The 27,371-nt window shown below is 35.5% G+C and overlaps 1 protein-coding gene across 10 annotated transcripts in view; it reads right to left on the bottom strand.

Moving 5' to 3' along the window:
• The window catches only part of GAK (cyclin G associated kinase), a 131,017-nt gene that overhangs the window by 23,406 nt on the left and 80,240 nt on the right, over positions 1-27,371 (bottom strand). For 6 of the 10 annotated variants that reach the window (XR_004230037.1, XM_031941635.1, XM_031941631.1 and 3 more), the window contains 9 exons: positions 24,398-24,592; positions 23,330-23,447; positions 18,597-18,676; positions 13,869-14,062; positions 11,987-12,139; positions 9,687-10,175; positions 7,055-7,228; positions 4,160-4,303; positions 3,604-3,723 (listed from right to left, as the gene is read on the bottom strand). Coding sequence is in view for 8 of the 10 variants with exons in the window: in XM_031941635.1 (XP_031797495.1) it covers positions 3,604-3,723; positions 4,160-4,303; positions 7,055-7,228; positions 9,687-10,175; positions 11,987-12,139; positions 13,869-14,062; positions 18,597-18,676; positions 23,330-23,447; positions 24,398-24,592 (1,667 nt within the window). In the remaining 2 variants the exon portion in view is untranslated. Of the gene's footprint in view, positions 1-3,603; positions 3,724-4,088; positions 4,304-7,054; positions 7,229-9,686; positions 10,176-11,986; positions 12,140-13,868; positions 14,063-18,596; positions 18,677-23,329; positions 23,448-24,397; positions 24,593-27,371 lie in introns of those variants that run through there. The other 4 variants (XM_031941632.1, XM_031941634.1, XR_004230038.1 and 1 more) reach the window with 3 other exon arrangements.

Raw genomic sequence — 27,371 nt, 5'->3', positions numbered from 1 at the left:
TTTGTCAGAGATCCAGGGCAGACTCTGAAAGACACTGTGCCTGGAGTAATGGTTCAGTGAAGAGTCATCCAAGGCCCTTGGCTGGGTACTGAGCAAGGAACAAGTTCAGAAGCCAGCAGTGACTGCCTAGCATTGATCCAAGGACCAGATCTCAGTTCTAGCTTCCAGACTTGCCTGAAACCCTCACAAGAATAATCAGTTCAGGTTTAAAGGATCCAAGGGGAGCCTACAGTTCTGCTCTCCAAATCAGGAGAGCTTCCTAATTAGCTGAAAGAAGCTCAGTCCAGCAAGCATCTAATGTCACTCAGACCCAAACAAAGGTAAGGAACTTAAGAGAATTCAGATGACAGGAGGAGCTACCAGATTTTGCCCCAAACCAAACTACTAAGAACAATGAAAGACTGTAGTTCTCCAAGTCTGAGAATCTGAAACAACACAACATTCAATATTTAAAAAAAAAAAAAAAAAAAAAAAAAAAAAAAAAAAAAAAAAAAAAAAAAAAAAAAGCAGCTCCCAGACATTAAAAGCCAGTGATTTCATAAAGGCCTGGAGAGACTTACACGAACTGATGCTGAGTGAAACGAGCAGGACCAGGAGATCATTATATAATTCAACAACAATACTATATGAGGATCAGTTCTGATGGACCTGGCCATCTTCAGCAATGAGATCAACCAAATCAGTTCCAATGGAGCAGTAATGAACTGAACCAGCTACGCCCAGAGAAAGAACTCTGGGAGATGACTAAGAACCATTACATAGAATTCCCAATCCCTATATTTATGCCCACCTGCATTTTGGATTTCCTTCATAGGCTAATTGTACAATATTTCGGAGTCCAATTCTTTTTGTACAGCAAAATAACAGTTTGGTCATATATACTTATGGTGTATCTAATTTATACTTTAATATATTTAACATTTACTGGTCATCCTGCCATCTGGGGGAGAGGGTAAGGGGAAGGAGGGGAAAAATTGGAACGAAAGGTTTGGCAATTGTCAATGCTGTAAAATTACCCATACATATAACTTAAATAAAAAGCCATCAAAAAAAAAAAAAAAAAAAAAAAGTTAAAAGCCAGGAAGTAAGCTGAAGAATGAGCCCTCCAAAAAAAAATCCCAACATAGACCTATTAGGGTAAAAGGATGCTCAAGACAAACCCAGAAGAAAATAACTCCAAAACATCTACAAGCAAAACCTCAAAGAAAAAAACAGCTTGACTATAAGCTTTAGTATCCTTGGAAGAGATGAAGGAATTCAGGGGGAAAAAAGGTTTTTTATGAGTGGAATGAGAGCACTAGAATAAGAAAAGTAGAAAAGGAATGAGAGCTGTGAAAGAAAATATTGGAATGGAAATTAACAGCTTGTCATAAGAGGTTAAAAAAAAAAAAAAAAAACCATGCCAAGCAACAAACTCCTTGAAATGCTAATTGAAAGTCAATAAATATTTCAGTCAGTCAATAAATATTTATTAAATGGCTAATATGTGCCAGGCACTATACTAAGTGCTACAAGGAATATAAAAAAAGGCAAAAGACCCCAAAAGAACTTTTAATGATAAAGAGTACTTCCAAAAATTCCTGATGAAAAGACCAGAGTCACACAGAACTTTAAAGTGCAAACACACAAGTCAAAAGAAATATAAAAGGTAAACATGAGTGAATAATTATAAGAGACTAAAATAATAAACTGTTTACATTCTAATATATGAAGTTTATTCATGTGCTCCCAGAGAATCATCATCTAAGGAATATAATTAGACAAGAGGGCATGGGAATAGTTCTGTTATGTTTTGATGAGGAAGAATGTAAAAGAAAGCAAAGAGGAATACAAAGAGGGAAAGGGATAGAAGATGGATAGAGAAAATCTCATATAATCATGGAGCAAGTCTATATAAAGAAAGAAATGACAGCTGAAACTTGAATCTCAGTATCATTTGAACTGATCAAAGGAGGGGGAAAACACACACACACACACACACACACACACACACACACACACACACAAACACACACACAGAATTACAGAAAAACATTTTAAACAACCGAGACAGGAGAGGAATAAATAATAAAATAAAGAGGCATCATTCTTAATTAAGCAAAACAATCTCTAACTAAGGAGGCATGAAAATATCAGCTCTTTTTGTGATAGTAAAGAACTGGAAACTAAGGAGTTAGCCATCAATTAGGGGAAATTAGAACAAGTTATTACAGAAGTGAATATGATGAAATTCCATTATGCTGTAAGAAATAATAAATGGAATGGTTTCAGAAGAGGGCAGAATTAAAAGAACAGTTTATAGAGTAACAACAATATTGTAAAGACAAATAACTTGGAAAGGCTTAAAAATTCTGATTAATGCAATCACTGTTGCAGAGGAATCAGGATGAACCATACTAACCATGTTCCTAATGAATGCATAATGCAAAATGAGACATACTTCTTTGGATATGACCAATCTAGGAATTTGTTTTGCTTGGACAGATGTCTGTAGCACTGATGATAAAAGATGTCTTTTCAAAACTGGTGAGGGGTGGAATAGGAGGGAGAAAAGGCAGATTATTATCGTTTGGGGGAAAAAGGCGGGAGGTTAAGTAACTCAAATACACCCAAAAATGCATGAATACAGAGGCAGAAAAAGGACAAAGGAACTTGAAAATAGGAAAAGAGAAAAAAGCCAAACAAGGAAGACAGAAGAAAAAAGAAAACAGTACGTTTGACAAATTCCTATTTTCAGAATAAGAAATATCCAAACCACAGAACATACAGCATGTCAGAAATCTACATAGTAGATTTCTCTCACACAGTAAATGCACAATTAATATCTTAAAATGATCAGAGCAACAAAATTTAAAATAAGGAGTTCACATGAAAAAAACCATAAAGTATTATAGGGAATAAGAAATTAATTTTACATCTGGGGGGTGGGGGGTGGGGAACTAGCAGCTTAAGAAGTACACTAAGAAAAATTCAGCTCTGAATCAGATAAAAGATTACTACTCAAACATGTCATCAATATCAGAGTTTAGGACCACAGATCCTAACCTAGAATTTTTTCCCTATCAGACATGGTATCTGCTTAAAATCTGAGCCCTAAAAAAATCATTAACAGTGGTTCAGCCTTTTTTTCAAATTCTGGAAACTTTCTGCTTCAAATTCAATTCTCTCAATTCTCTACCTGACTCTTTCAAGTGCAAGAAAAGTTCCTTTCTACACAATGCAGTCAGTGAAGAATTGCAAAGATGATCAGGTACTGCCCCAACTCATCAGCTAAGTTTTAACCAAGTTCCCAATGAAGTGGTATATAAATTCTCATATATGCTGCTACTGAACGAGGTTCTAAGAACCACTAATAATCACTAGAAAATTTATAGGAGTCTCAATTTTTCAGAATGCCTAGATTTATTAGCCCATCAATGGCTAGAATAGTAAGGTTTTTTTTTTTTTTAACACAATAGTAATGAAAACACTTGGATTCATACATACTTAAATTAAATTTTATAAGCTTTTATAATCTAACGTTTTGAAAAAGAAATCATTTCCATAAATATTAACATTTTAAATACAAATTCCTGTTTTATTGTTATAAATTTCACTCATTACCTTGAATACTTGAACTGAGGTTAGCAAGGTCAGCAAAGGGATCAAAGCTCTGAGGTTTAGCTTGGCTGGCAGATGAGCCAGAGGTAACACCTGACTGGCTTCCTGAAGAAAAGGTTGAGCCTATGGAATGGAGAAAACATTTCATATTCAATAAAAAAAGTCAATAGGTATTTAGTAAATGTCTTCTAGGAAGGAAGGAAACAAGCATTTATTAAGTGCCCATTTTTGCCAAAAAAAAAAAAAAAAAAAAAAAAAAGCAAAGCAAAAAAAGCAAAATGCATTCTAAGCTCTAGAAATATAAAGAAATGCCAAAAAACAAATCCCTCTCCCTCCATCCCCCAAACACACACATCCCTCCTAAATCTCTGTTCACGAAGCAACTCACAATGTCATGGAAGAGACAACATGCAAATCACTACATGTAACTACTCAAAAGGAAATTAAACTGTCAACCTCTCGGTTCCTGGATGTAATTGTACAGTTACCCTCAAATAAATGCTGCCACACAAGAACTGCCTTCACTCTCTTCAGTAGTAGGACATCTGTTAATACTTTCTACCTTCACATGCAGGTTTGGCAGGCTGTGGTGATGGTATATTGCCAATCCCAGAGGAATCAGCCCAGGAGTCCCATCCTCCCAAGAGATCAGGGTGACTGGCAGAAGTTGTCATTTTGGTAGGCTGCTCTGTTGGCAAATTTCCTGGAAGAAAGTTCCAATGACAGAGGTTAATTATTTAAAGCAAGCATGATACGTGAAGCACATATCTCTCTGGGGATGGTCACATGTAGGTACAGAATTATTAGACCTAATTTGGGTTTCTTCTCTTAGTACTTTTTCAATTCTCTGAGGATACTAATTCTAGTCAGCTTCACTCTAACATCCAATTCAGAGACCAAAGAGCTCTGAATAGATTTATCTCAATGTTATGATATTTCAACAAAGAATAACTGTCATTTCTCAGGCCTTTCCTCTCAAATGTCTCTGGCCTGAGAAGTCCTCTTAAGGGTCCTGCTCCTAGCCAAGTGTGACAGGCAGCTCTGTGGTTCCACTCTAGAGAATCTGTCGTTATGCTCTCACAATCACTTCTGTCAACCAACACCTTGTGTTTAAACAAACAAGAATCCATCTCTTTCCTGGTGACAGCAATTGCCTCGCAGTATTTTTTGGAACCTTCATCTACTGATGCAAAATTCCACATTAATCCATTATCTCATTAAATGGAAGATTAAAAAAAAAAAGTTGAGTTGAACAATATCAAAGAAATTTTCCTATTTCTTTAGGCCATAAACTTTACAAAGCACTCTTCTTATAACCCTGAGAGGAAGTTGTTTTTTATTATCATTATTATTACTATTCCTTTTCTAAAGATAAGGACACTAAGACAGAGTTGAAATGATCTACCCAGATCATACATCTATTAATACTATGAAAAAGAGGCCTCCTCATCCAAGTCCAGTCCTCTTTCCATTGTACAGACAGAGCATGCTAACTGTGGGTCACCTAACCTAAAAAAGCCACCTTCTCCCTCAAACACAGAAACCAATCTACAGCACTGCAGGCCAATTCCAACAAGCTGAGGTTCAAGGATAGAGATGGCTGCTAGGATGATGATAGTGACAAAATGGCAAAATTCTGAAGAAGGAAATATTTAACGATTTTCCATAATTCTCTTACTAAAAAATGCAGAACTTAAATCATCTGTCTCTTGTGCACATTAATGATCATCTCTTATTTTGCACTGCAATTATTTTTGTATATTTCCTCTCCCCAGATAGAAAGTATATTCCATAATAGGGAGAGCCATCTTTGCATCTCTAGGACCAAGTATAAGTACGTTGCATATATTGGACAATTAATAAGTGTTTGTTTACTTGTGAGGACAAGGAGAAGCAATGTAGTCACGGAACTTTTAGGGCATCTGACAACCAGAAATAAAGCGATGATCAGTAATTCAAATATTTGCAGTATAGTCCCAATTATCATTTATTAGAACCAAGATTGTAAAAAGCTTTAAATATTAAATAGAACAGTTTGCATTTGATCTTAAAGGTAATAAGAAACTAATGGAGTTTAAGCAAAGGAGTGATAGTCAAACTATCCTAAGCTCAAGGAATATCACTTTGGAAGCTATGTGGAGGATGGAATGGAAAAGGAAAAGACCTAAGGCACAGGGACTAGTGACTCAAGTGCAGCAGGAGGTGATCACAATTGAATATATAGATTTGGAAGTCATCTCCCAAATGTAGAAATGACCAGGTCACCAAATGTAGAGAAATGAAAGGACCTAGGCCAGCACCTTGGCGATATCACCACCAGGGGAGAAAAACATATCATGATCTAGCAGAACAGAACAAACAGCAGTCAAGGAGTTAAGAGAATCAAGAGAGCAGTTTAAAAAGTTATTTAGGAGGGTCACAGTTTCAAACGGGACAAAGAAAAGAATAATGAAGTTTCATAAAGGCCCTTATGATCTACCAATGAGATAACTGTGCATTTTGAACACTGAAATTTCAGATGAATGAAGAAGTGTGGAGCTAAAATACTTCGGGGCAAGAGGTTTTTTTGGAGGAAAAAAAAAAGATGAATGAGAATACCTGTTTCTTTTTGGCTACTGAGCTCCTTAATAGGCACCAATAAAAAGAATTTGCAGTGGCAAGTTTCAGGTCAAGATAAGAACTTTCTAAAAGGGGGTAAGTGGTAATAATAGAATAAAAGAATTGGAGTTAAGACAGTTGGTTCCTATCTGTGACATTTATTACCCACATGTCTATGAGCAAGGAATATAAACTGTAATGTGGAGTGCCTATTCCATAGGCTGTTGTAAGAATCAAATAAGAAGTATATGTCAAATGCTTTTTAAATTTTAAACCGTTATAGAAATGTCAGTTTTTTTCAAATAATAATCATAAAAGATCAATTCAAAAATGGAATGGAACCATGTTATAAAACTAGAGAATTGTACATATTAGACTGATTACCTATCAGGGATATTGTAGAAGAGATTCATGCTTCAAGTAAAAAAAGACAAGATGACTTCTAAGGTTTTTTCCCAATGATAGCATATTGTGCTGCCTTGGAGGGGAGAAAGGAAGGAAGAAGCACCACTCTCCTGCATTACGATAAAATGCAGTATTGCTCTTAAAATTTAGGAACCTTTGAGCCAAAGGAGCTAATGAGTAGACACTTTGAGACACCATTTTATCATTCTCAAAAAATTAGTATTACAAAATGAGTAGAGGTTGGTATTTATTAAAGTTTTACAAATTATGGTAGTTTTCAGCAGACATTTTCACAAAGATGTGCTTTCTATCCCTACAATAGAGACTTCATTATAATAAATAGTACATGATAAGAAATTTAATTTAAATATCAGTTATATATCTTTTGATCAGTACACAACCTCCTACTACAGCAACATCAAAATTTACAAATTATCCATGGCTCACTTACCTAAATTTAAAAAGTCAGAGCTGGAAGAAGGAGGAGGTGCGCTGTGTGTAGAAGGAAACACACTGGATGAGGCTGGTGCAGAACTGGGATTAAGAAAATCTTCAAACAGATCTGGATTGGAATGACTCTGAGTTTCTGAACTGGATGACATCGTGAATGGATCAAATGGATCAGCTAAACAAAACGGTAGTCAAAATAATGAGCTGTTAGAATTTACTAACAGGTTAATTTTTACTTTAACCCACTCAATTAAAGGTAAGATGACATCTTTTAAGAAATAATTTTAAGTATATGTCTCATCATTATGATAGTACTATTGACCTTCCTCCCAGAAGGTAAAGCCAAAAAAAGAAATTATTTCAACTAATGATGAGAATCTCAAAAACAAACAAACAAAAAACCCAATTATACGATTAAAAAAAAATCTTTATTGACATCTACTTAATTCAAGCTGATGATTCTTTCCCCATGGAAACCACTTCCTTCATATTGATTCCCTGGCCACCTCATCCCTCTATCCTAGGGATCTCCTAAGCCAGATTTGAGAAGCCTCAGAAATACTGTGGAGATTTTGCATATTGGTACAGGAAAGTCTATATTCTAAAATTAATTAAATTAACTAAATTAAGAGCACTGGTGTAGAATGAAGACAAATGGCTTCTAGGAAGTTATAATTATAGCATTCAATTGTAAGTTAAGCTACTACACCTAAGCATTTAGTCAGTTTATTTTGTAATTGCTGGGGACATCAGACTCTCTTATCTGACAGCAGATAAACAAGAGATATCTACACAGGTTATTCAGAGCTCTTTCAATTTATTCAGTCAAGTCTACGTAATAATGGTGGTAAAATTAAAGTTCAGAAGATCGGAGATCTGAAAAATCTCAAAAGACTGTCCTCCATAAATTTACATGTCTGCAATATCAGGAATATCTTTTCATTAAATTCTAGGATTGTATAAAATAAGAGAGTGAATTGTATAAAATAAGAGAGTGAATCTTGGCATCCCTAAAATTGAAACTACAAAAATTTCTTGATATCATCTACTTCCTGATTTAAATTTACATATTTCCATAATTTCTATATTTTTATATCATCCCTTCATTTCTAAATAAATGTAAAAATAATGATTTCAAAAGATAAAATTTCTATTTTAGTATTTCAGGGGAAAATCTACATATACATGTCTCTCACAATAAATATCCTTATTTTGAGGAAAATAATTGTAAATTATTTCAATTAATGTGCAAAATTAGTCAAGTAGCACATTAACTCAATGGACAAAATGATGGCTCAAACATAAAGAATTTGTTGGTTAAGTATGTGTGTTAAATAGCAATGCTTAAGGATGATAATGTAGTCTTTAAAGTGTTATTAGCTTTTGTAAACCTCTAGACAAAATGAGAAGAGAGGTGAACAAAATTTTGCTCTGGAGTCTACAAATATGAAATTCAGACTGTTCCCCATACCTATGGATTTCCTGTTGCAGGGCATGGTAAAGCAATAACAGAGGGAAGAATGACATTGGCCAAGGAGAGATCATGATGTTGAGGAATGACAGAAACCATTTTAGCAAGCACACCTGAGATCTTAGCCAAAATTTAACATTTCAAAGTTTTGAATTCAAATCTACTGGAGGATTCATTCCCTATACAATAAAAGTCCACAGGGGGAAAAAGTCATCTTACAGAAATTTACTTCCCAGCAAACTCTGCAATAGTGAAGATTCCACAAAATCAAGGCTAGCTCTCAGTCTGAAACTGCAATAGGATGTGATCAAGAAGTAGATTTCCAGAAAGGAGCATCTCGAATAACACCAGTGATGTGGCTAATAACTTTTCAGATGAGGTCCATCAGATGTCATTTCTCAAGTCTATCATATAGGAGAACCTGAAGGTATGGCACAATCAGCCTTACCTCATTCATCAATTAATCAGAAGCTAATTCTGAAACTTGCAGAGAGATTCAACCTCTATTCATCTCTTCCTTACCTTTCCAAAAAGGACTTTTCTTCTTTAGTGTCCTCTGGGACAGACAGAAGGTGGAACACAAAAGGATTTATCTATTACAAGACACCTAGCTGCTGGTTGTCTCTAGATGACTTGAGGTAACCTGCTTCACATTTCACCTAAAATAATTAGCAAACTAGAATAGATGATCATTAGAACTCTTTAGCTCTATAGGATTCTAGAACTAAATGATCCATGAGATCCCTTGTAGTTCAGTAGTTTTTCACCATATCATTCAAATCCTCAGATTTAACAGTTGTTTCTACCTCCAAGCTCTATTTCCTCCTCTCCTTTATTAATCTCCTAATCTTCCCAGCACAGATATCCTAGATTTCTTATCAAGTCTTTCACATGCACATCATCAAAATCACTGATTTCCAGTAGAACTTCCTGAAACCTTCTCCATCACATCTACAGTAAGAAGATAATCCTATAATTATAAGATCCAGCTATCTATAAACCCTATTATATCCTTCCTTTTTTCAAGTCTTAGATCCATGGACCCTTCAAAGTAGGAAGCAAAGTAAAGTAAGAAAAGGTAAAATTCACTTATCTTCTTCATATTTATTTTTCATCTTAATAAGAAATTCGCAATTAGAATATTACTGGAAGTAGTACATACCAGCTGAAGAGTGTGCTACACTTTGTGAAGTACTCTGTGCATTATCTGAAGGAGGAGGAGGGCTGCTGAAAAAGAAATCTGTCCCTGCCCCAAGCAAGTCCCCAGTAGGTTCTTCTGAAATGGTTGCACTGGCAACAAACAGATTGCTTAACAGATCAGCATTACTAGAAGAGCTCTGAATTTCTTTGGTGGCATGGATTTTCTCTGAACCATCTTCAGAGTCCAAACCTAGCAAATCAACACTGTCTTCTTGCTGTGACTCTTGCAGCTGGGCTGAGGATTCATAATCTGTATCGAAAAGTAAATTTTCATCTTCTACTTTTTCAGGGGCACTTGACGTTTCTTCTTCAACATTAATTACTTTGTTCTCACCAGGGAAAGTAGAAGGATCTTCATCAGACAACTCACTTCCATCCCTGTCTTCATTCAGGGCAAAATGGTTTTCTTTAAGAAAGTTATTTTCTACTCCAGATTCTGATACTTTTCCTTCTGAAAAATTAAGAGGGAGTAGCAGGGGTGTGGAATAAGAGGGGTGAGAGAAAACATAGATTCATAAACAAATTAAATTTCAAATGCTTAGAGAAATATTCTTGTAAGATTTTCATGATTAAGATAGGCTTTTTTTTTTTTTTTGCACACAGAGAGTCAATAAACAGATATTTATTAGGACAATATTAAATGCTTGGCAAAAGTTACAATAGTAATGATCTTTGCCCTTACGAAGTTAGCGCTCTAGGTGGAAGAACAAGATGGTCATAATACAGCAAATATAAATGACACAAGAATTAACTGAAATATAATGAATAATGCTGACATGCATAGTGCTAAAAAAAAAAAAAAAAGTCAGAAGAAAAAAAAATGTGAGCTACAGAAACCTGGAAATCATAAGAAGTTTCATGAAGGAAAGGGAGCTTTGAAGAAATAGATGTCAGAAGATGAAGCTATCTAGAGAACTGGAAGAAGGAAGGGATACATTCCAGGTGACAAAAAAAATTAGCCTGAGTACAGAAGTAAGAATGACTATGATACAGCTCCAAGATAATGAAGAGATGAGCCTGATTTTCGTACAGAAAGCAATGATACATGACCTTGACATAAAAATCACACCATAAACAAGTTAGGGGAACAAAGAAAAAATTACCTTTCAGATATATGAAAAGAAGAAAAATTCATGACCAAATAAGGGAAAGAATGGATCAGAAAAGATAAAATGGACAACTTTTGATTATATAAAGTTAAAAGTTTTCTACACAAACAAATCCAAATAAAACTAAGATTAGAAGGGAAACAGTTAACTAGAGGGAAAAAATCTTTACAGCAAGTTTCACTGATAAATGTCTGATTTATAAGAATATGAGCCATTCTTCAGTTAGTAAAAGATATAAACAGCCAATTCAGAAGGGAAGAAATTCCATTTTCTACAGCCATAAAAACGGTCCAAATCACTAATAATTAGAAAAATGCAAATTGAATCAATTCTGAGATTCCATTTCATACGCATTAGATTGGCTAAGTTGACAAAAGAGGAAAACTGCAAATTGTAAAGGGGCTGCACATAGTCACACTAATATACTGCTAATGACCTAATCTAGTTATTCTGGAAGCTATTTGGAACTAGGCCCCAGTAGTCACTGAACTGAACACCTTTTTATCGAATGACACCACTACCAGGCTTAGACCACAAAGAGATCAGCGAAAGAAGAAAAGGTCCCATACGGAAAGCATATGCACAGCAGCTCTTATTGTAATGGCAAAGAACTAGAAACTAAGAGGTTGCCCATCAACTGGAGGGTAATTGGACAAATGATGGTAAGTGAAGATGATGGCAAAATACTGTGAAAGATGAAATGAATAAAATAAATAAATAAAATAAAATGAAAGATGGTTTCATAAAAACTTGAAAAGATTTGTGTGGATGAGAGAAGGGAGCAAAACTGCAATGCAAAACTGAGCAATTCTCAAGTACTTAAGAATTAGGATCAATAAAATGATTAATCATGTGGGGACTGATGAAGTCCTACACATCTATCCACAGAGAGGTGGTGCTATCCAATATGCAACCAAATGAGGCACATTTTCAGACAAGGCCAACATGAAAATCTGTTTTTGTTAGATGGTGCTTTTAACAAGAAATCTATTTTGTTTCTCTAAGAGTTAGACAAAAACAAAAAGGGATACATTGCTTTAGTACCAGTGTCAGAGACAGACTGGTGATCTGACCGGGTATGTCAGTTATCAAAATTTTATAAAATCAGATCAGCCTAACGCATCCTAACTAAGGATCCTCATCATTCTCATACCTTGCCAGTCCAATGTATGAAAAAAGTTGTTTGTGTCGGTGCTGTTACTCTGTGGAGAATCTGACTCTGTGAGCACACTTTCAGGGGACTGCTGGGAAGCTTCTGCCTCATACTGGGCCGTGGATCCAGGCTGTCTAGGAAGTTCTGGTTTACCTATTATTTGTGAAATGGCAAACAAAGGCAAAGAGATAAATCAAGCTACATATTCTCCAAAGATAGAGACTATCATACTGTATGTATATGTATATCATTTAGCAGAACCTATTTTGGCAGTATGTATGTATTATAGGCACCTAGGAAACAGCTTAGACTAACAAAATTTTATAGTTTTCATAAGACTTTCAATTCAACTAGGGTTCTCACAATAGGAAGCAACTGTTTTAAGTAAATCTAATAAATTAATATCTTGTTTATTAGAAGAAATATATCAAGTGGTACTTTCTTTAAAAACAAATCAACCCTCTACTTTATAAACAAAATCATCACAGAATCCCTTTACCATAAGTTTTCTTTATGCATTTCAGTATAAAAGCTTTTCAGGAATACCAGTCCATGAAATAAGGAATCCTTTAGTTAAACATACACCTCTTTAAATGACATGTTACTTCACACAGTTATTCTTCATAAGAGAACTTTAAATATAGGTACGTTAATAAATGCTTACTGAATTGAAAAAAAATTTTTTTTTAAATCATCAATATGGTTTAATCAGAAAGCTCATTTAAAAGCTTATTTTTTCCCTAACCTATCTGACAATTGACTAATAACTTTTCTCCTTTAAAGGCTTTACACAAAGGAGATAACATTACCAATATTTTAACTTACTTCAATTAGCTTGAATGAACATGGCCACTCTCACTTTCTAGGACCTTGAGCAAGATTAATGCAATATGGAAATAAAATCCAAATTATTTGGCACTGGAATGTTTTTGTAATAATTCAGAAATAAATTTAAGTAAAATAATGGAAGTCAACTGATCAGAAGCTGGAAAACTGCCTTCCTTCCCTTTTACTCTTTTCCCACATCTGGGGTCAACTCCCAACAAAGTGACCAATTTGAAAATAAGATAGAAATATTGATTTAATAACTGTTTTCTACTTATCTAAAACAAATGATGCCGCTCTAGAGCTACATCAAAACATATATAAAAACATTACTTAATACTTAAAAATGTTCCAACTAGCTGGATATTATTTTCCCACTTTATTTACATCAAGACATGAGAATTTTTTTCAAACTAATCTTGAATATACCATGCATTTATTGTAAAAACAAAGGAGGGCCAATGGAACAAATACACCAAAAGCTATTCATTCCTACCAGCCATAGTTATAGAAAAACCAGGCAGTGAGAAAAATGGATGCTCTAAACTCCATTGTGGCTACTGCAGAGGAGGAGAGAATAAAATAGTCACACATAAAAGAGAATTCCTGACTATTTGCTGTCTTTTCTAGATCCAAGGCCTTGTAAGATGGCTCGAGGACCTGTTCAGAAAATTGCTGGATTATTTAGAAACAGACTGACAAGGGTCTACTCAGATTACTCCCAAAATGACATAACATTCCCAAGATCCTTTGCTCTATATATTATGTTGGCAGGTAGAGATTTGAGAGCCTAAATGGTCAACATTCCATAATATTTGCATGAGTTAAGCCATTAAGTGGAAGAGCGCAGTGAATTGGTAAAGCCCAAATCACACTCTGAAAATTTTCTCATTAAAAATTTATAAAAATAAAAACCGATTGGAAAGTAGGATATTAATGTGCAAAGTTAACAAGCATGGTTACCTTTGTCAAGAAGATAAGCATTCAAAAATACAATTCCTTTGAGGATGTAAGAAAACAAAGTATGTGTTTCATCATTATAAATAATTAGTTTTACCAAATTTAGACAAAATGTCTTGCTGCTCCTCTCGGCTGGAAAACAGAATTTTTGGATTCAGTCCCTTCATATTTAAGTTATCCCATGGTGGCGTCTCAAGACTTGGCCTGTCTCTAGGTTCCACTTCTACTTCAAGATTCACTTGAAATAAATCAGGATATTTCTCTTGAATGTCACATGCATCCAGATCATACCTAAAGGCATTAAGATAATAAGTACACAATAAGAATTTTTAACTTCAAGAAATTTACCAACCATCTTATTATTACACTTACACTCAATAAATAATTTAAATCAAGAATGTGTGTTCTAAACAAGAGAGAAACACTTGTCCTGGCATCCCTTCTCTCTATTTAGATCAAGTATTTTTACCCTAGCTTTCATAAACTTTAAAAAAACTGCAAGGTAAACATACATATTTTATTTGTGCATTCAGAAACATGACTCTGAGAAGGGATCTGTAGACAAAGGGATAGAAGGGGGAACACATATTGAGAAATGAAAGTTATGTAAAATCAAAATAAATCAATAAAAAAAAATGACAGTGATGATAACGATGATGTCATCCAAGTGTACATGGGTCTAAAAGCGCTGGTTGCCTAAGTGTCTAACTTCTTTTGCTTCCAATAAGACTGCACAAAGCTCAGGTTCCTGATACTTTAAAAATTCCTCAGTGATCATGACTGTCATCATATCCAGGGGCTCTCCCTCCAGGAAGCTCTCTATCACCTGGAGGGCTGCAGAAAGAATCTCTATAAATCTGGGAACAAGGTCAGGGAATAAAACTCATCCCTCAGAAAGTTGCCAGGGTGTCATGGTACAGCCTCCTCCCTCAGAATGCAGTCTCAACTGCTCAGTCTCTCTGGCACTCTAAATTGCTGCACTTTTCTGACTATAATTCCACTGAATTGCTTCAGTTATTTTTTCTATTCACTCCTATTTTTTCCTTCCTTCAGATACTTTTCCTGCTTAATTCAGACATTTCCTAAGGAAATTCTAAGTTACTCCCAACAGGGGAGAACTCAAATCACTCACAGTCTAGTATCTCCACAGAAGAAATGTCTGGGAATATATCTGGGAAAATGTGTTTCAAGACCCCTACTGCTCTGGGTGAAGAGCATTAAAATAATAACAATGACTGACATTTATATGGTGCTTCATGTATTCTTATTTGACCCTCACAACATCCCATGAAGTTCATATTCCAACTATTATCATATGCATTTTACAGATATGGAAACTGAGGGCCTGACCTGCTTATGGTACTACCATGATGAACACAGCAAAGTCAGAATTCAAATGTGGATCTCCAGATTCCAAATCAAGTGCTCTGGAAGAACAATCTGAATATATTTGCAAGCCTGATCATTTCACCAACCACCTGGAGGATTTATCAATGTAACTAAAATTTCCTTTATTTTAGTTTAACAGTCCACTTGTCAATTTCCAGGAACCTGAGTAAGAGTACTACAAAACTGAAGTAACCCTCAATTACTTAACTTTGGAATGTTTTTATGAGAATTCAAAAGCTCAAAACAAGGAAGATATCTAATAAACGTCTGAGCCAGGAAAATCTGGAAAGCTGCCCTACTGTTCCTTCTACCACTCTTCCCAGGCCTCCTGCTCAACTTTCCATATGATGATGGAGCTAAAAGCATCGTCTCACTACCATAGCAAAGCACCTCTCTCATTTAAGAAGAGGTGTTCTCCTTCAATCTGCTGTCTGATTTCTACCTTCCCTGGAACAACAGAACTACTTTAGTATGCTCATTTCAGAGGTCTCTCCTTCTAGCTCTTTCTGAGCAACATAACTTATGTGAAAGTGTGTTGGAAACTATGAAAATATAAGATATTATGTTAAAGAGTCAGAAATTGTAATTATGTCAATGAACTTGGGCATAAACAGTAATAGGGACAACAGCAATTCCAAAGTGAGGATGCATATAAAATGTCAAAGCTAAAAGGGCCAGGGGGAGAGCCTCTAACTTTCACCCTTCATTTTACACATGAAGAAATCAAGGTCCAAAAGTTAGGTGATTCATAAGAGGAGAGTTGATAAGTTTTCTGTATAAGGGTCAAAGACCCTATGATGAAATGCTTAAAGTTCATTTATAAATCAAGAGGAGGAGATAGATAGAAAAGGAAGAGAAAGGGACCGAACAAAAAGAGTGAAGGAAGGAAGAAAGTAGAATGATAGAGACAGATAGAAAGATACAGAAAGACAGACAGACACAAAATAAATAAGTCTGAAAGGGGAGGGAGATTCAAATGAAATTAAAGAACCTCTGAATGTTGGGGTCCTGATGGACAAAGTTCCCAGGCAGCTCACTCAGCTGCAGCATGAAGGAAATCCCACATAAGTTCAGAGGCCAGTTCCAGAAGAAACTGGCATAAGACCTTCACCATCACTCATCTCAGGGGTGGAGATAGTCTTTCCCTTCCCTCCTACAGCCCCCATGAAGACTCCTTCCAGGACCAACCCTCAGCCTCTGAACTGCAAAGCCTGTCCTAAGCCCACAGAGATGATGAGGGAACAATGAAAGTCTTATGAGCAGGTTGTACTCATCAATGAGTCCCAACAGTACCCAGCATATTAACATATAACAATCCAGAGGTATTCACTCTTCCTAATATTCTGTCACTGATTGAAACAGAAATCAAAGCAGAGAATCAGGTTTAGAATGACAAAGCTAAAGGGACCTTTAAAATCACCAAGCCCAAATTCTTCATTTCACATGACAACCACAAAGAGAGATCAAAGCTGTAACTACCACCAGCCAAGAGGCTGTATCCTGACAGCAGCAGCTTTTAGTCCCCTGAGAATATTGTAATAAGACAAGGCAAAAGTTCAGTGTGTTGGAATCAAAATTATCCTAGCCTATGAGTATTGCCTTTCAAGGGGGGTGAGTACCTTTTGGAAGACAAGGACAGTGCAATATCTGCACATAAGTCCTTAAATGAGCATTTGGCACAGAAACCCTCCATTGCAATAATGCAAAATAAGAGCAAAAAAACCTTAAAACAACTTAAGAGACATATTAGTTACAGCAGAAACAGTGGGTCTTTATTAACTAAAGTAAATACATTCTCTACATAAATGTCACAGTGGTGAAAATAATAAACTTTACATCACTGTAAATGCCAACCAAGCATCTTCTGAATTTAGGGCATAAAGGAAAGATATTCAGCAACAAAAAATAGAATGAAAGTCCAACAGCAATCATGTATCATGCTTGAGGGATAAAATACTTTATATACAGAATTTCATTTAAATTTCCTAACTATGTCAAGTAGATATCATAGCTATTATCTCCATTTTAGTAATGAGGAAAATGAGACCCAGAAGTTGTAACTTGTCCAAGATCACAGAGCTAGGGAGTGAGTGACGATTTGAATTCATGTCTTTGGGCTTCACATCTGACAATCTTGCCACTCTAAATCCCAGGAGTTTAATTATCTTTAAAAACTTAGAATCCTAAGTATTTAACACAAATTCTTACACAAAGCAGATACTTAAAAACTTTATGAAATGACATAAAATAGAATTCACTAGCTAAAATTTTCACCTTAAGACCCACATTTAAAAATATACTATTGAATAAAAAGAATGATTTCTTTGGATTATAACTATAATTTTATTGGTATGAGGTATTTCAAAATCCCTTAATCAATCAACTGATCCCTCAATCTCTTGCCTCAGTGGGCCCAGTACTTAGGCTGAAATCCAGTTTTGCCGGGCAAATTTATTAATAGCAACTCATTTTTTCCAAATTCTTCATTTTTGTCCTGTATGATTACTGCTTATTCCGGCTTTCCAACTGCACAAATAAAAGAATATATCTAACCTGCTCTCTGTGCCTAAAAGTATTGGGTCACTGTGAGCTATGATTAGCTTCTCTTTTGCTAAGACTCCCTAACCTGTCTATCTAGGTTAGACTGGACTCTATCACAATTACAGTCACACCAATTCTCTCCTCTTATTTCTGCACTTGAGAGTCAGGGAAGGTTTTGCAAAGTCTGAAGCCATCCAGGGCACCAATCTCACAATTCATAAGTCACCACATAGCCACAACATGGGATCTGACATTGCAAATGATATATGCAGAGCAGATTATTCATTTAAAAATGTAAAACAATAAGGTACAGAATGCCGACTGTCAAGACAACAGGAAAGGAGAAAATTTTTAAAGATAAAAAGATCAGGGAAGTATCAGAATAAAAAAGGTGAAAAAGGTCCTGGGAAAAAAGAAGTGATAAAAAAAGAAAATATTAAAGATTGAAAAATCTAATGTAAAAAATTAATCAAAAACTAATTAAAGTTTATCTTGGTTATGCAACATCATATCTATTAGCAGAAGCAGTAAAGAATCTAATTAGACTGGTAAAAGCCAAGGAAAGAACTGACATAAGTTCTCAATTCTCAATAATGGGCAATGATAACAATTTTGCTTAGATTACAAAGCAGATTCCATCCATTGGAGCCTGGTTTTGTCAGGGACAACTAGAATTTCTTAAGCAGCCAATTATAAACCATACTTGACTAACCTGAATAATATGTGGTTCTTAGAATGTTACTATTATTTTACATTGCAATGAAATGGTTCTTGGAATTTTTAATTCATTCATGCAATATTTTCAAATATTTACTCCATCCTAATCTAAATTGCCTACCTAATCTCACCCAGAACAAAGTCATCCCCAAATCCACAACGTCCAACATTAACCTACTTGGCAAACTTCACAGTTGTAGCATTTCGGGGCACAAAGCCTGTGTGGAACTGAATCTGAAACATCTTCATTGAAGCCATCTGGGAATGACAAACAAAAATTTTGTAAACCTAAAGAAAGTATCATATTTTCAGTCCAATAAGCCTCCATCCATTTGCTTCTGTGCTGTGAAAATATCCCAAATAACAGATGACGTGCAAGCTAAAATATTTATTTACACTCTTTAAATTTGAAAAATATAACTGTCACATTTTTATCCAACACAATTAAAATTTACTTATAATCTTTAATCATGCATGTTTGAAAGGCAAAGGACCATGAAAAGACAAAGCAGGATCAAATAAGACAATTCCCATAGCATAGATTCATACATGGCATTTGCTACCAGACAAACTTGGCAAAAACCACAGGCAGAATTAGCACTCCAAATATGAGAATTGATCACTTAATCAATGCCTATTATTTGACCAAAGCTTCATTCACCATCCATTCTCTGAGGGATTCAAGAGTTCCCACTCAGGCCACACTCTATTTCCCCTCTCCCTGATAATAACACTACCCACTCTTGTGTTTTTAGGATCTATCTTCCTCTAAGTAGTCCAAACTGAAATGAAAAGTGACTTTCATACTTCAATCAATTTTAATAGAAAGTTAGTAGAAGTTTTTGAATTTAGTAGTAAAACAACGAGTTTATTCGTGATTTTGGATTCTTCACAGGTCTGGTGGTTTTACCTCACTAGCACTGGAAAAAATTCCTATAAAAGTAAGTAAATTCTAAGTGAAATACTACTTGCTAATTCCAAATGATGTGTTGACATACACAGATGATCAGAAAAACAGAAGAATTCAAAAATAAGTGATACTGACATGGCAGTTAAAGTTTGCAAAAGATGTTAGAGAGATCTCCTTCGGGCATCAAAACCATCTTGTGAGGCAGCGACTACAGTATTACTCTCGTTTTAGAGATGAAACAACTAAGGTTCAGCAAGACTGAGCTGTCTTCATCAGAGATAACTGTGAGAAGCTGAACTTGGATCTAGATCTGCTATCTACAGGTGTATCACTCTAGCCATCAGCCCTGAAGTCAGGAGGACTGAATTCAAATCTGGTCTCAGACACTTAACACTTCCTAACTGTGTGACCCTGGGAAAGTCAGTTAACTGCAATCGCCCCAGCAAAAATAAATAAATAAAGTTTGAGAAAATGATTAAAAAAATAAAACAGTACCCTCTATGATCATGTATATTTGCTAACAAGGATTTTTGTTCACTTAAAATATATATTAAAAAAAAAAAAAAAAAAAAGATTGTGCCCCAAGAGAGAGGTGGATGAACTGAAGTGGCCTGCAAGGATGGGTTGACCACTTCCATTGATGGTGTCTCCAAATAGCTACAAGTACTTCTAGTGAGGGGAAGGCACATAAAAGTCTTAAAAATCAACCATAATCCAACAAAAGCCTATTTTTATGAAAGTTGGCCAGAAAATGAGGGGTATTCTATCCTAGAATACTTGAAGCTGAAAAAATGACCCAAGCATTTAAGTATCTGGGGTTTTTTTACATTTGAAAATCTCTGGTTGCCATTAAATGAAAGGCCAGATACCAATGAACCCCATGTTCCAACTTCATTCAAGTTACTAAATGGTACTAAGACACCAGCTTTTATTGTATCAGTACAGTAATTCACAATTCTATAGTATTTTAAGGATTATAAAGCTTTTTCCTCATAACAACCTCACAGCTATCCTGCCTATAACTAGTATAGCCTGTATACTTTTGTTTGCTGGCACTCTCCCCTTTAGATTGTGAACGCCTGAAAGACAAGGACTGTCCTTTATCACCTAATATATATTTAATGCATAGTATATATTTAATAAATGCCTATTTGACTAAGAACATCATGCCTGCCCTCAGAGAACTCACATTTTAATGCAGGAAACAACATGTGAAAAATTAGGTATACATATATAGGTATATTATTATTATTAGGTATACATATATGTATATATACATATATATACATATATACAAAAATTAGGTATATATATATAAAAATAAGATACACAGAAAATAGATTGAAGGCAATCACTCTGAGAGGAGAAAACAGTATCAGGAGCGGGAAAAAAGAGAAAGAACTCCTGAAGAAAGTAGGATTGAATTTATGTCTCAAGAAAAGGCAGAGAGATTAAAAGGTGACAATGAGGGGATAAAGCATGGAAGAGAGAGGAGAGACTTGAGGCTGAAAAACCAATTAGGAAGTGGGTGCAAAAGACCAAGCAAAAGGCGACAAGAGTCTAAATCTAGACGAGGGCTGAGTGAATGGCTAGAAGGGGTCATATATGAGACACAGTAGAGATCAAAATGACACAACAAACTACATGAGTTTGAATGAGGAGTGACCCTTGGCAATTAAGGAGAAGTTCCAAAGAGAGTAGAAGAGAGAGACAAAGACAATGAGTTCTGCCGTGGACACAGAGAATGAGAGATGTCTACAAGACACTGAAAATATCCATAAAGCAAATGGTGGCATGAATCTGTAACACAGGACACAAGAAAAAGACCAGGACTAGAAAGATCAATGTAGGAATTATATGCATAAGAACATTTATTAAACTTAGGGTAGCTCAGCAAGAGAGGACAGAACAGGAGCTCTTTTTTGTGTCATGCTCTTTCTCTCTCTCCCTCACAAGTCCGGTAAAGCCTATGGACAACCTCTTAGAATAACACTTTTAAATGCATAGGTTTACAAAACAAGCCAGATATACTAAAACAGCTACCAAAATTTTTTTTCAATTAACAGATGAGTGAGGGAAGTGTGGGAAATGTCTAAATGGTGTGACATGTGCAAGAAGGGAGTATGTGGCCTTGATTTTTCTGGTGAACTACGAGGCCAAATGCTCAAGCTGAGAGGATGGGGAGAGAAGGTCCCGGGGGGCCGGAGGAAAGGCCAAGAAGTATGCCCATGGGAAGTGGGGGAGCAACTCAGTTGGGGAAATAAAGAGTATGTGCCTTATTGCCAGTAGGACCCAGCTAAGGCTGGCTAATGTTCACAGGGCACTTTCCCAGGTCCCCACAGCAACACATGAAAAGAAGTGGAGGAAGCAGGACTGGACAGAGTACATGAGGACAAGGTGTTGGAGAGGGAAGTTATGTTTCCCCGGGAATGCTCCATGAGCTCCCTCTTAAAGCCCTACATTGGGATTGTCCAACATTTAGTTATTCCAGCCTACAGGACCATTCCTCTTTAGGACAGGACCTTAAACACATGCCCAGAAACAGAAAGTAAATGAGCCAAAGAATATGGCATTTTGTACAACAGCTATCATAGAAATCCTCCAGGGTGCCAAAGTGCACTGAGAGCTGGATGGGGAGTCAGGAAGACCTCAATTCAGATTCAACCTCCAACATTTATTGGGTAAGTAACCCTGGGAAAGTCTGAGTGCCTCAGTTTCCTCATCTGTAAAAGGAAGCAATAGAAGAACCTGTCTCTCAAGAGTTTTTGGTGAGGATAAAATGAGAAAATGTTTGTAAAGCATTTTGCAAACTTTAAAGCACTATATACATACTATTACTGATATTTCTATATGACCGTGACCCTCACTTAGGCTCCATCATCTTCTGTCTATACTATTACAAAAACTTCTTAATTTGCCTTCCTGACTGAAATCATTCTCTTCTTCAAATCATTTGTTTTATTAATGCCTGCCAAATTAATATTCTAAGAGATAGAAATGATCATGTCCCTTCCATATTCAAAACTTTTCAATAGCTCCCTATTGCATGTAGGATAAAATATAAAATCTTCACCCTGACTTTCAGAGTTGTCCACAATCAGGCTGCCAAACCCTTTGCAGACTGATTTCATATTTCTAGCCTCTCTGTAGACTCTATTTCTACAAAGAGTCTATGTGGTCTATTGCCTTATTTTTAAGGCAAAGCAGCCTCCTGCCCAGTCTCCAAAATTTTATCTTTCTGTGTCTACAAAGACCCTGGTGGCACTTCTTTCTTCACCACAATTCTGAGGTTTCTTCAGGGTTTAGAGCCTAAGTGAAGTCATTCCCAAACCAAATGCAAGCTACCTAGCCATCTCTTAACAATGAACTTCCCCACTCTGCCCCTTAGTACATTCTCCTTCTAAACTGCTTTGTATTTACTAAGCGGCATACATGTGGTAAGCTCCATGAGGGTACAGGTTCATTTTTGTCCTTGTCTCCTGTCTTACACATTGCTTGGCATACTACTAAACAAAGATTTTTCAAACTGAACTGAATCCTCAATGTTCTCAAGTTACTTCATTTAGGTATTTTTGATCTCCCCAACACTATGTTTATCTGTTTCTTTTTCTTTTGATAATATGTCTGAAACAACGGATAGAATACTTGGTCTAGAGTCCAGAAAGACTCATAGTTTTGAATTTGAATTCTGGCCTCAGATACTTCCTAGCTGTTTGACTCTGGGAAAGTCACTTAACCCTATTTGTCTCAGCTTCCTCTTCTGTAAAATGAGTTGGGAAAGGAAATGGCAAACCTCTCCAGTATTTTTGCCAAGAAAACTCCAAATGGGATCATGTAGAGTCAGACATGATTGAAAACCAACTGACAGCAATGATACAATTAAATGTAAATATAAAAAAATGATACTCTTAGAATAATTAGCCAATACTAACAAATATGACAGAAGAAATGAATGATTAACATATGACAAGTTGCAGAAAAGATATTACCTAAGTTATTACCTTAGCTTGCAATCTTCCTCCTAGAGTCGATCTTGCATGATAAATTACAATGAGTACATCACCTTGGACTGTTATGCCTAATGGAATGACTGCTTTTCCATCCTCAGTTTTAAAATCCCTAAACAACAGAATAACAGATGAATTGTTTCCTTAAGTTTATTTTGCATACAAATAAATATTTTTCTATACATAGGATGCTCATCTTGAAGCTAAACTTACAATCTAACCAAAAATAATCCTACTTAAAAGATATGAGAAATGCCTCTTTCAATTTAAGTATAGCAGCTTTTTGTGGTGGCAAAGAATTGGAAAATGAGTTCATGCCCATCAATTAGGGAATGGATGAATAAGTTATGATATATGAAAGTAATGTTCTATAAAATTTTCTATTGTTCTAAAAAAATTGGTGAACAAGCTGATTTCAGAAAGGCCTGGAAAGATTCATACAAACTGATGCTGAGCAAAACAACCAGAATCAGGAAAACATTGTACACAGTAACAAGATTGTACAACAAGATCAAAAAAGACTTGGTTCTTCTTAGAGGTTCAATGATCCAAGGCAATCCCAATAAACTTTGGATAGAAAATACTATCTGCATCCAAAAAGAGAACTATTAAGATTGAATGTAAAATAACACATGCTATGTTCACTTTTTTCTCCTTCTCTCATAGTTTTCCTTTTTATTTTGATTTTTTTCTCTCCCAAGTAGATTCATAAAGAAATATTAAAAAAAAATAAATTTGTCAATAAAATTTGACTTCAGTCAATGTGGATGAATGACTATAAAAATAGCAATTGTTTGCAGACTCTGAATTTCTTAATCTGATGAATTATTTAATTTATTTTACCTTATATAACTATACCTTATGTAAACAAATCTCAGAGCATTTTATTTATTCAAAAACAGTATACCTCCATCGGAATGGGTTTGTTCATCTTACAAATGCTCAATAAGTAATGGACACAAAAGTAATTCTAATAATAAATTAACAGGTGCTCCACCCTAGAATTATCAACACAAAAATGCTAACAAAGCAAGTACAAGGGACATACTATTCTGAACTTACTTCATTTTATCATACTCCTGAGATGTAGTGGTTACTCGTTCATCTCCCACATAGACTTCACAAAAGGGTCTACAGCCATTTCTCTGCTTGCTGAACAGGGGCACTGGTGTCATCACCACTGCTTTAATAAGGATTGGTTTACTATGAGGGATAATAGGCTCTTCTGCCATCATGTCACACATGTACTCTATATACCTAGAAAACCAAAGAGCAACAAACATAAAGTCAACTTTGTGGACCAGTTTACACAGTAAAGTGAATGCACACCACAACATAATCACTTAGCTCAAATTATATGCACAAAGATATAGTAAATCAATTACTTTTTGAAAAACTATAATAAAGTTCCAATGACATCATTTCAAACATTTAAATATATATATATGATCACTCTTGATTCAGAAACAAAGCCTGTAAGGCAACAAAACCAACTCCACTACTAGAGTCAAATGTTAGTTGTAAATGGGCGATCTCTGTCCTATGAAATGAGAGGTGAGTGGGAGAGATCTATGAACACAGATAGACACGGGAAAGAGAAAGAGAGATAAAAATAAAGAAAGAATGCTTTCACCCTGGTATTTGCAGTCTAGAAATGTTTCCCAATCCTTAACTTGTAATAGTTAAGAGAATTAAAACATACTGACAAGCTGTGGTCATCAATTAACCAATATTTACTAAGGAGTTGCTATAGCCGTGACAATATAGAGGGATGTAGTTAATATGGTACCTATCTTGAAGGAGCTCACAATCTAGCTGGGAAGAACACAAATACATGTGAAGAATTACTTAATAACGAAAAGTCAGCATTCCCTAAATATAAAAGAAACAAAGATGACGAGTGCTACAAGAGTTCAGGAGAGAGATTTCCCTTAGCTATATATATATATATATACATACACATACATACATACATATACATATATACACACACATACATATATATATTAGAAATATTTTGTGAAGAATGAGGTTGTTTTCATTAGATTAAAGGGAAGTTAAGACATTAGTAATTCTGCTTTGACAACAATTTTCATTCAGTTTCAGATAACATTTTGATTAACTAACTTGGAGCCAGAAAGACATGGCTTTGAAATCAGTCTGGGACACTAGCTGTATGACTATACACATAACCTAACAAGTGTTGGTTTCTTCACCTATAAAATGAAGACGACAGTACCTATCACATAATATTTGTGATCAAATGACAGAATTTATAGAAAGCCCTTGCAAATTTTAAAGTGCTATATAAATACTGATTATCATAATCAAAATCATCAACTACAACAAATGGGCAATGGGAAGGACCAGAGCTAATTAGGAAGAAAAAGGATGGAACATATGAAACCTGGGACAACAGCCCCTGATCCAAGGCATAGGGATAGTGACAACATCCCTCACTCAGTTGGTGTGAGGAGCTCCTGATGAAAAACGTCTTCTATTAATGCAAATCAGAAACTTCTCTGCAACTTGTAGTTTTTTAAAAGTGTCCAGGGCTCCCCAATTAATAAATGATCAAAGGATATGAACAGACAATTTTTAAATGATGAAATTAAAGCCATTTATAGTGACATAAAAAATGCTCTACATCACTATTGATTAAAGAAATGCAAATTAAAACAATTCTGAGGTACCATTTTATACCTCTCGGATTGGCTAAAATAACAGGAAAAGATGATGATAAATGTTGGAGGGGATGTGGGGAAAACGGACTCACTAATGTACTGTTGGTGAAATTATGAAATGACCCAACCATTCTGGAGAACAATTCGGAATTATGCCCAAAGGGCTAACAAGCTGTGCATACCCTTTGATCTAGTGCCATTACTGAGAATCTGTATCCCAAGGAAAGAAAACTACCCACATTTGCAAAAATGTTTGTAGCAGCTCTTTTTGTGCTGACAAAGAATTGGAAAATACATAGATGCCCATCAATTGGAGAATGAAGGTACTAGAATATTATTGTTCTATACAAAATGATGAACAAGCCGATGATAGAAAGACCTGGAAAGATTTACACAAACTGATGCTAAGCAAAACAAGCAGAATCAGGATAACATTGTATACAATAATAGCAAGATTGTGCGATGATCAACTAAGACTTAATTTTTCTTAGTGATTCAATGATCCAAAGCAATCCCAATAAACTTTGGATAGAAAACGCCATCTGTATCCAGAGAGAGAACTAAGGAGACTGAATGTAAATCAACACATACTATGTTCACTTTTTTTTCCTTCTTTCATGGTTTTCCCTTTTATTCTGATTTTTTTCTCTTTATATGATTCATAAAGAAATGTGCAATGTCAAATTGGCTAAGATGGCAGGAAAAGATAATGATGAATGTTGGAGAGGATGTGGGAAAACTGGGACACTGATACAATGTTGGTGGAACTGTGAACAGATCCAACCATTCTGGAGAGCAGTTTGGAACTATGCTCAAAAAAGTTATCCAACTGTGCATACCCTTTGACCCAGCAGTATTACTGGACTTATATCCCAAAGAGATTTTTAAAGGAGGGAAAGAGATCCACATGTGCAAAAATGCTTGTAGCAGCCCTTTTCGTAGTGGAAAGAAACTGGAAATTGAATGGATGCCCATCAGTTGGACGATGGCTGAATAAATTATGGGATATGAATGTTATGGAATATTATTGTTCTGTAAGAAATATCAGCAGGATGATTTCAGAGAAGCCTGGAGAGACCTACATGAACTGATGCTGAGTGAAATGAGCAGAACCAGATCATCATTATACACAGCAACCACAAGACTATAAAATGATCAATTCTAATGGATGTGGCTCTCTTCAACAATGAGATGATTCAAATCAGTTCCAATTGTTCAGTGACAAAGAGAGCCATCTACAGGACTGAGTGTAGAACACAACACAACATTTTCATTCTTTCTGTTGATGTTTGTTTGCATTTTGTTTTCCTTCCCAGGTTTTTTTTTCTTTCTAAATCGATTTTTCTTGTTCA

This window comes from Sarcophilus harrisii, chromosome 6 (assembly GCF_902635505.1).
Source record: "Sarcophilus harrisii chromosome 6, mSarHar1.11, whole genome shotgun sequence".
NCBI classification, from domain to species: domain Eukaryota; kingdom Metazoa; phylum Chordata; class Mammalia; order Dasyuromorphia; family Dasyuridae; genus Sarcophilus; species Sarcophilus harrisii.
This window is presented reverse-complemented; position numbering and strand designations above follow the sequence as displayed.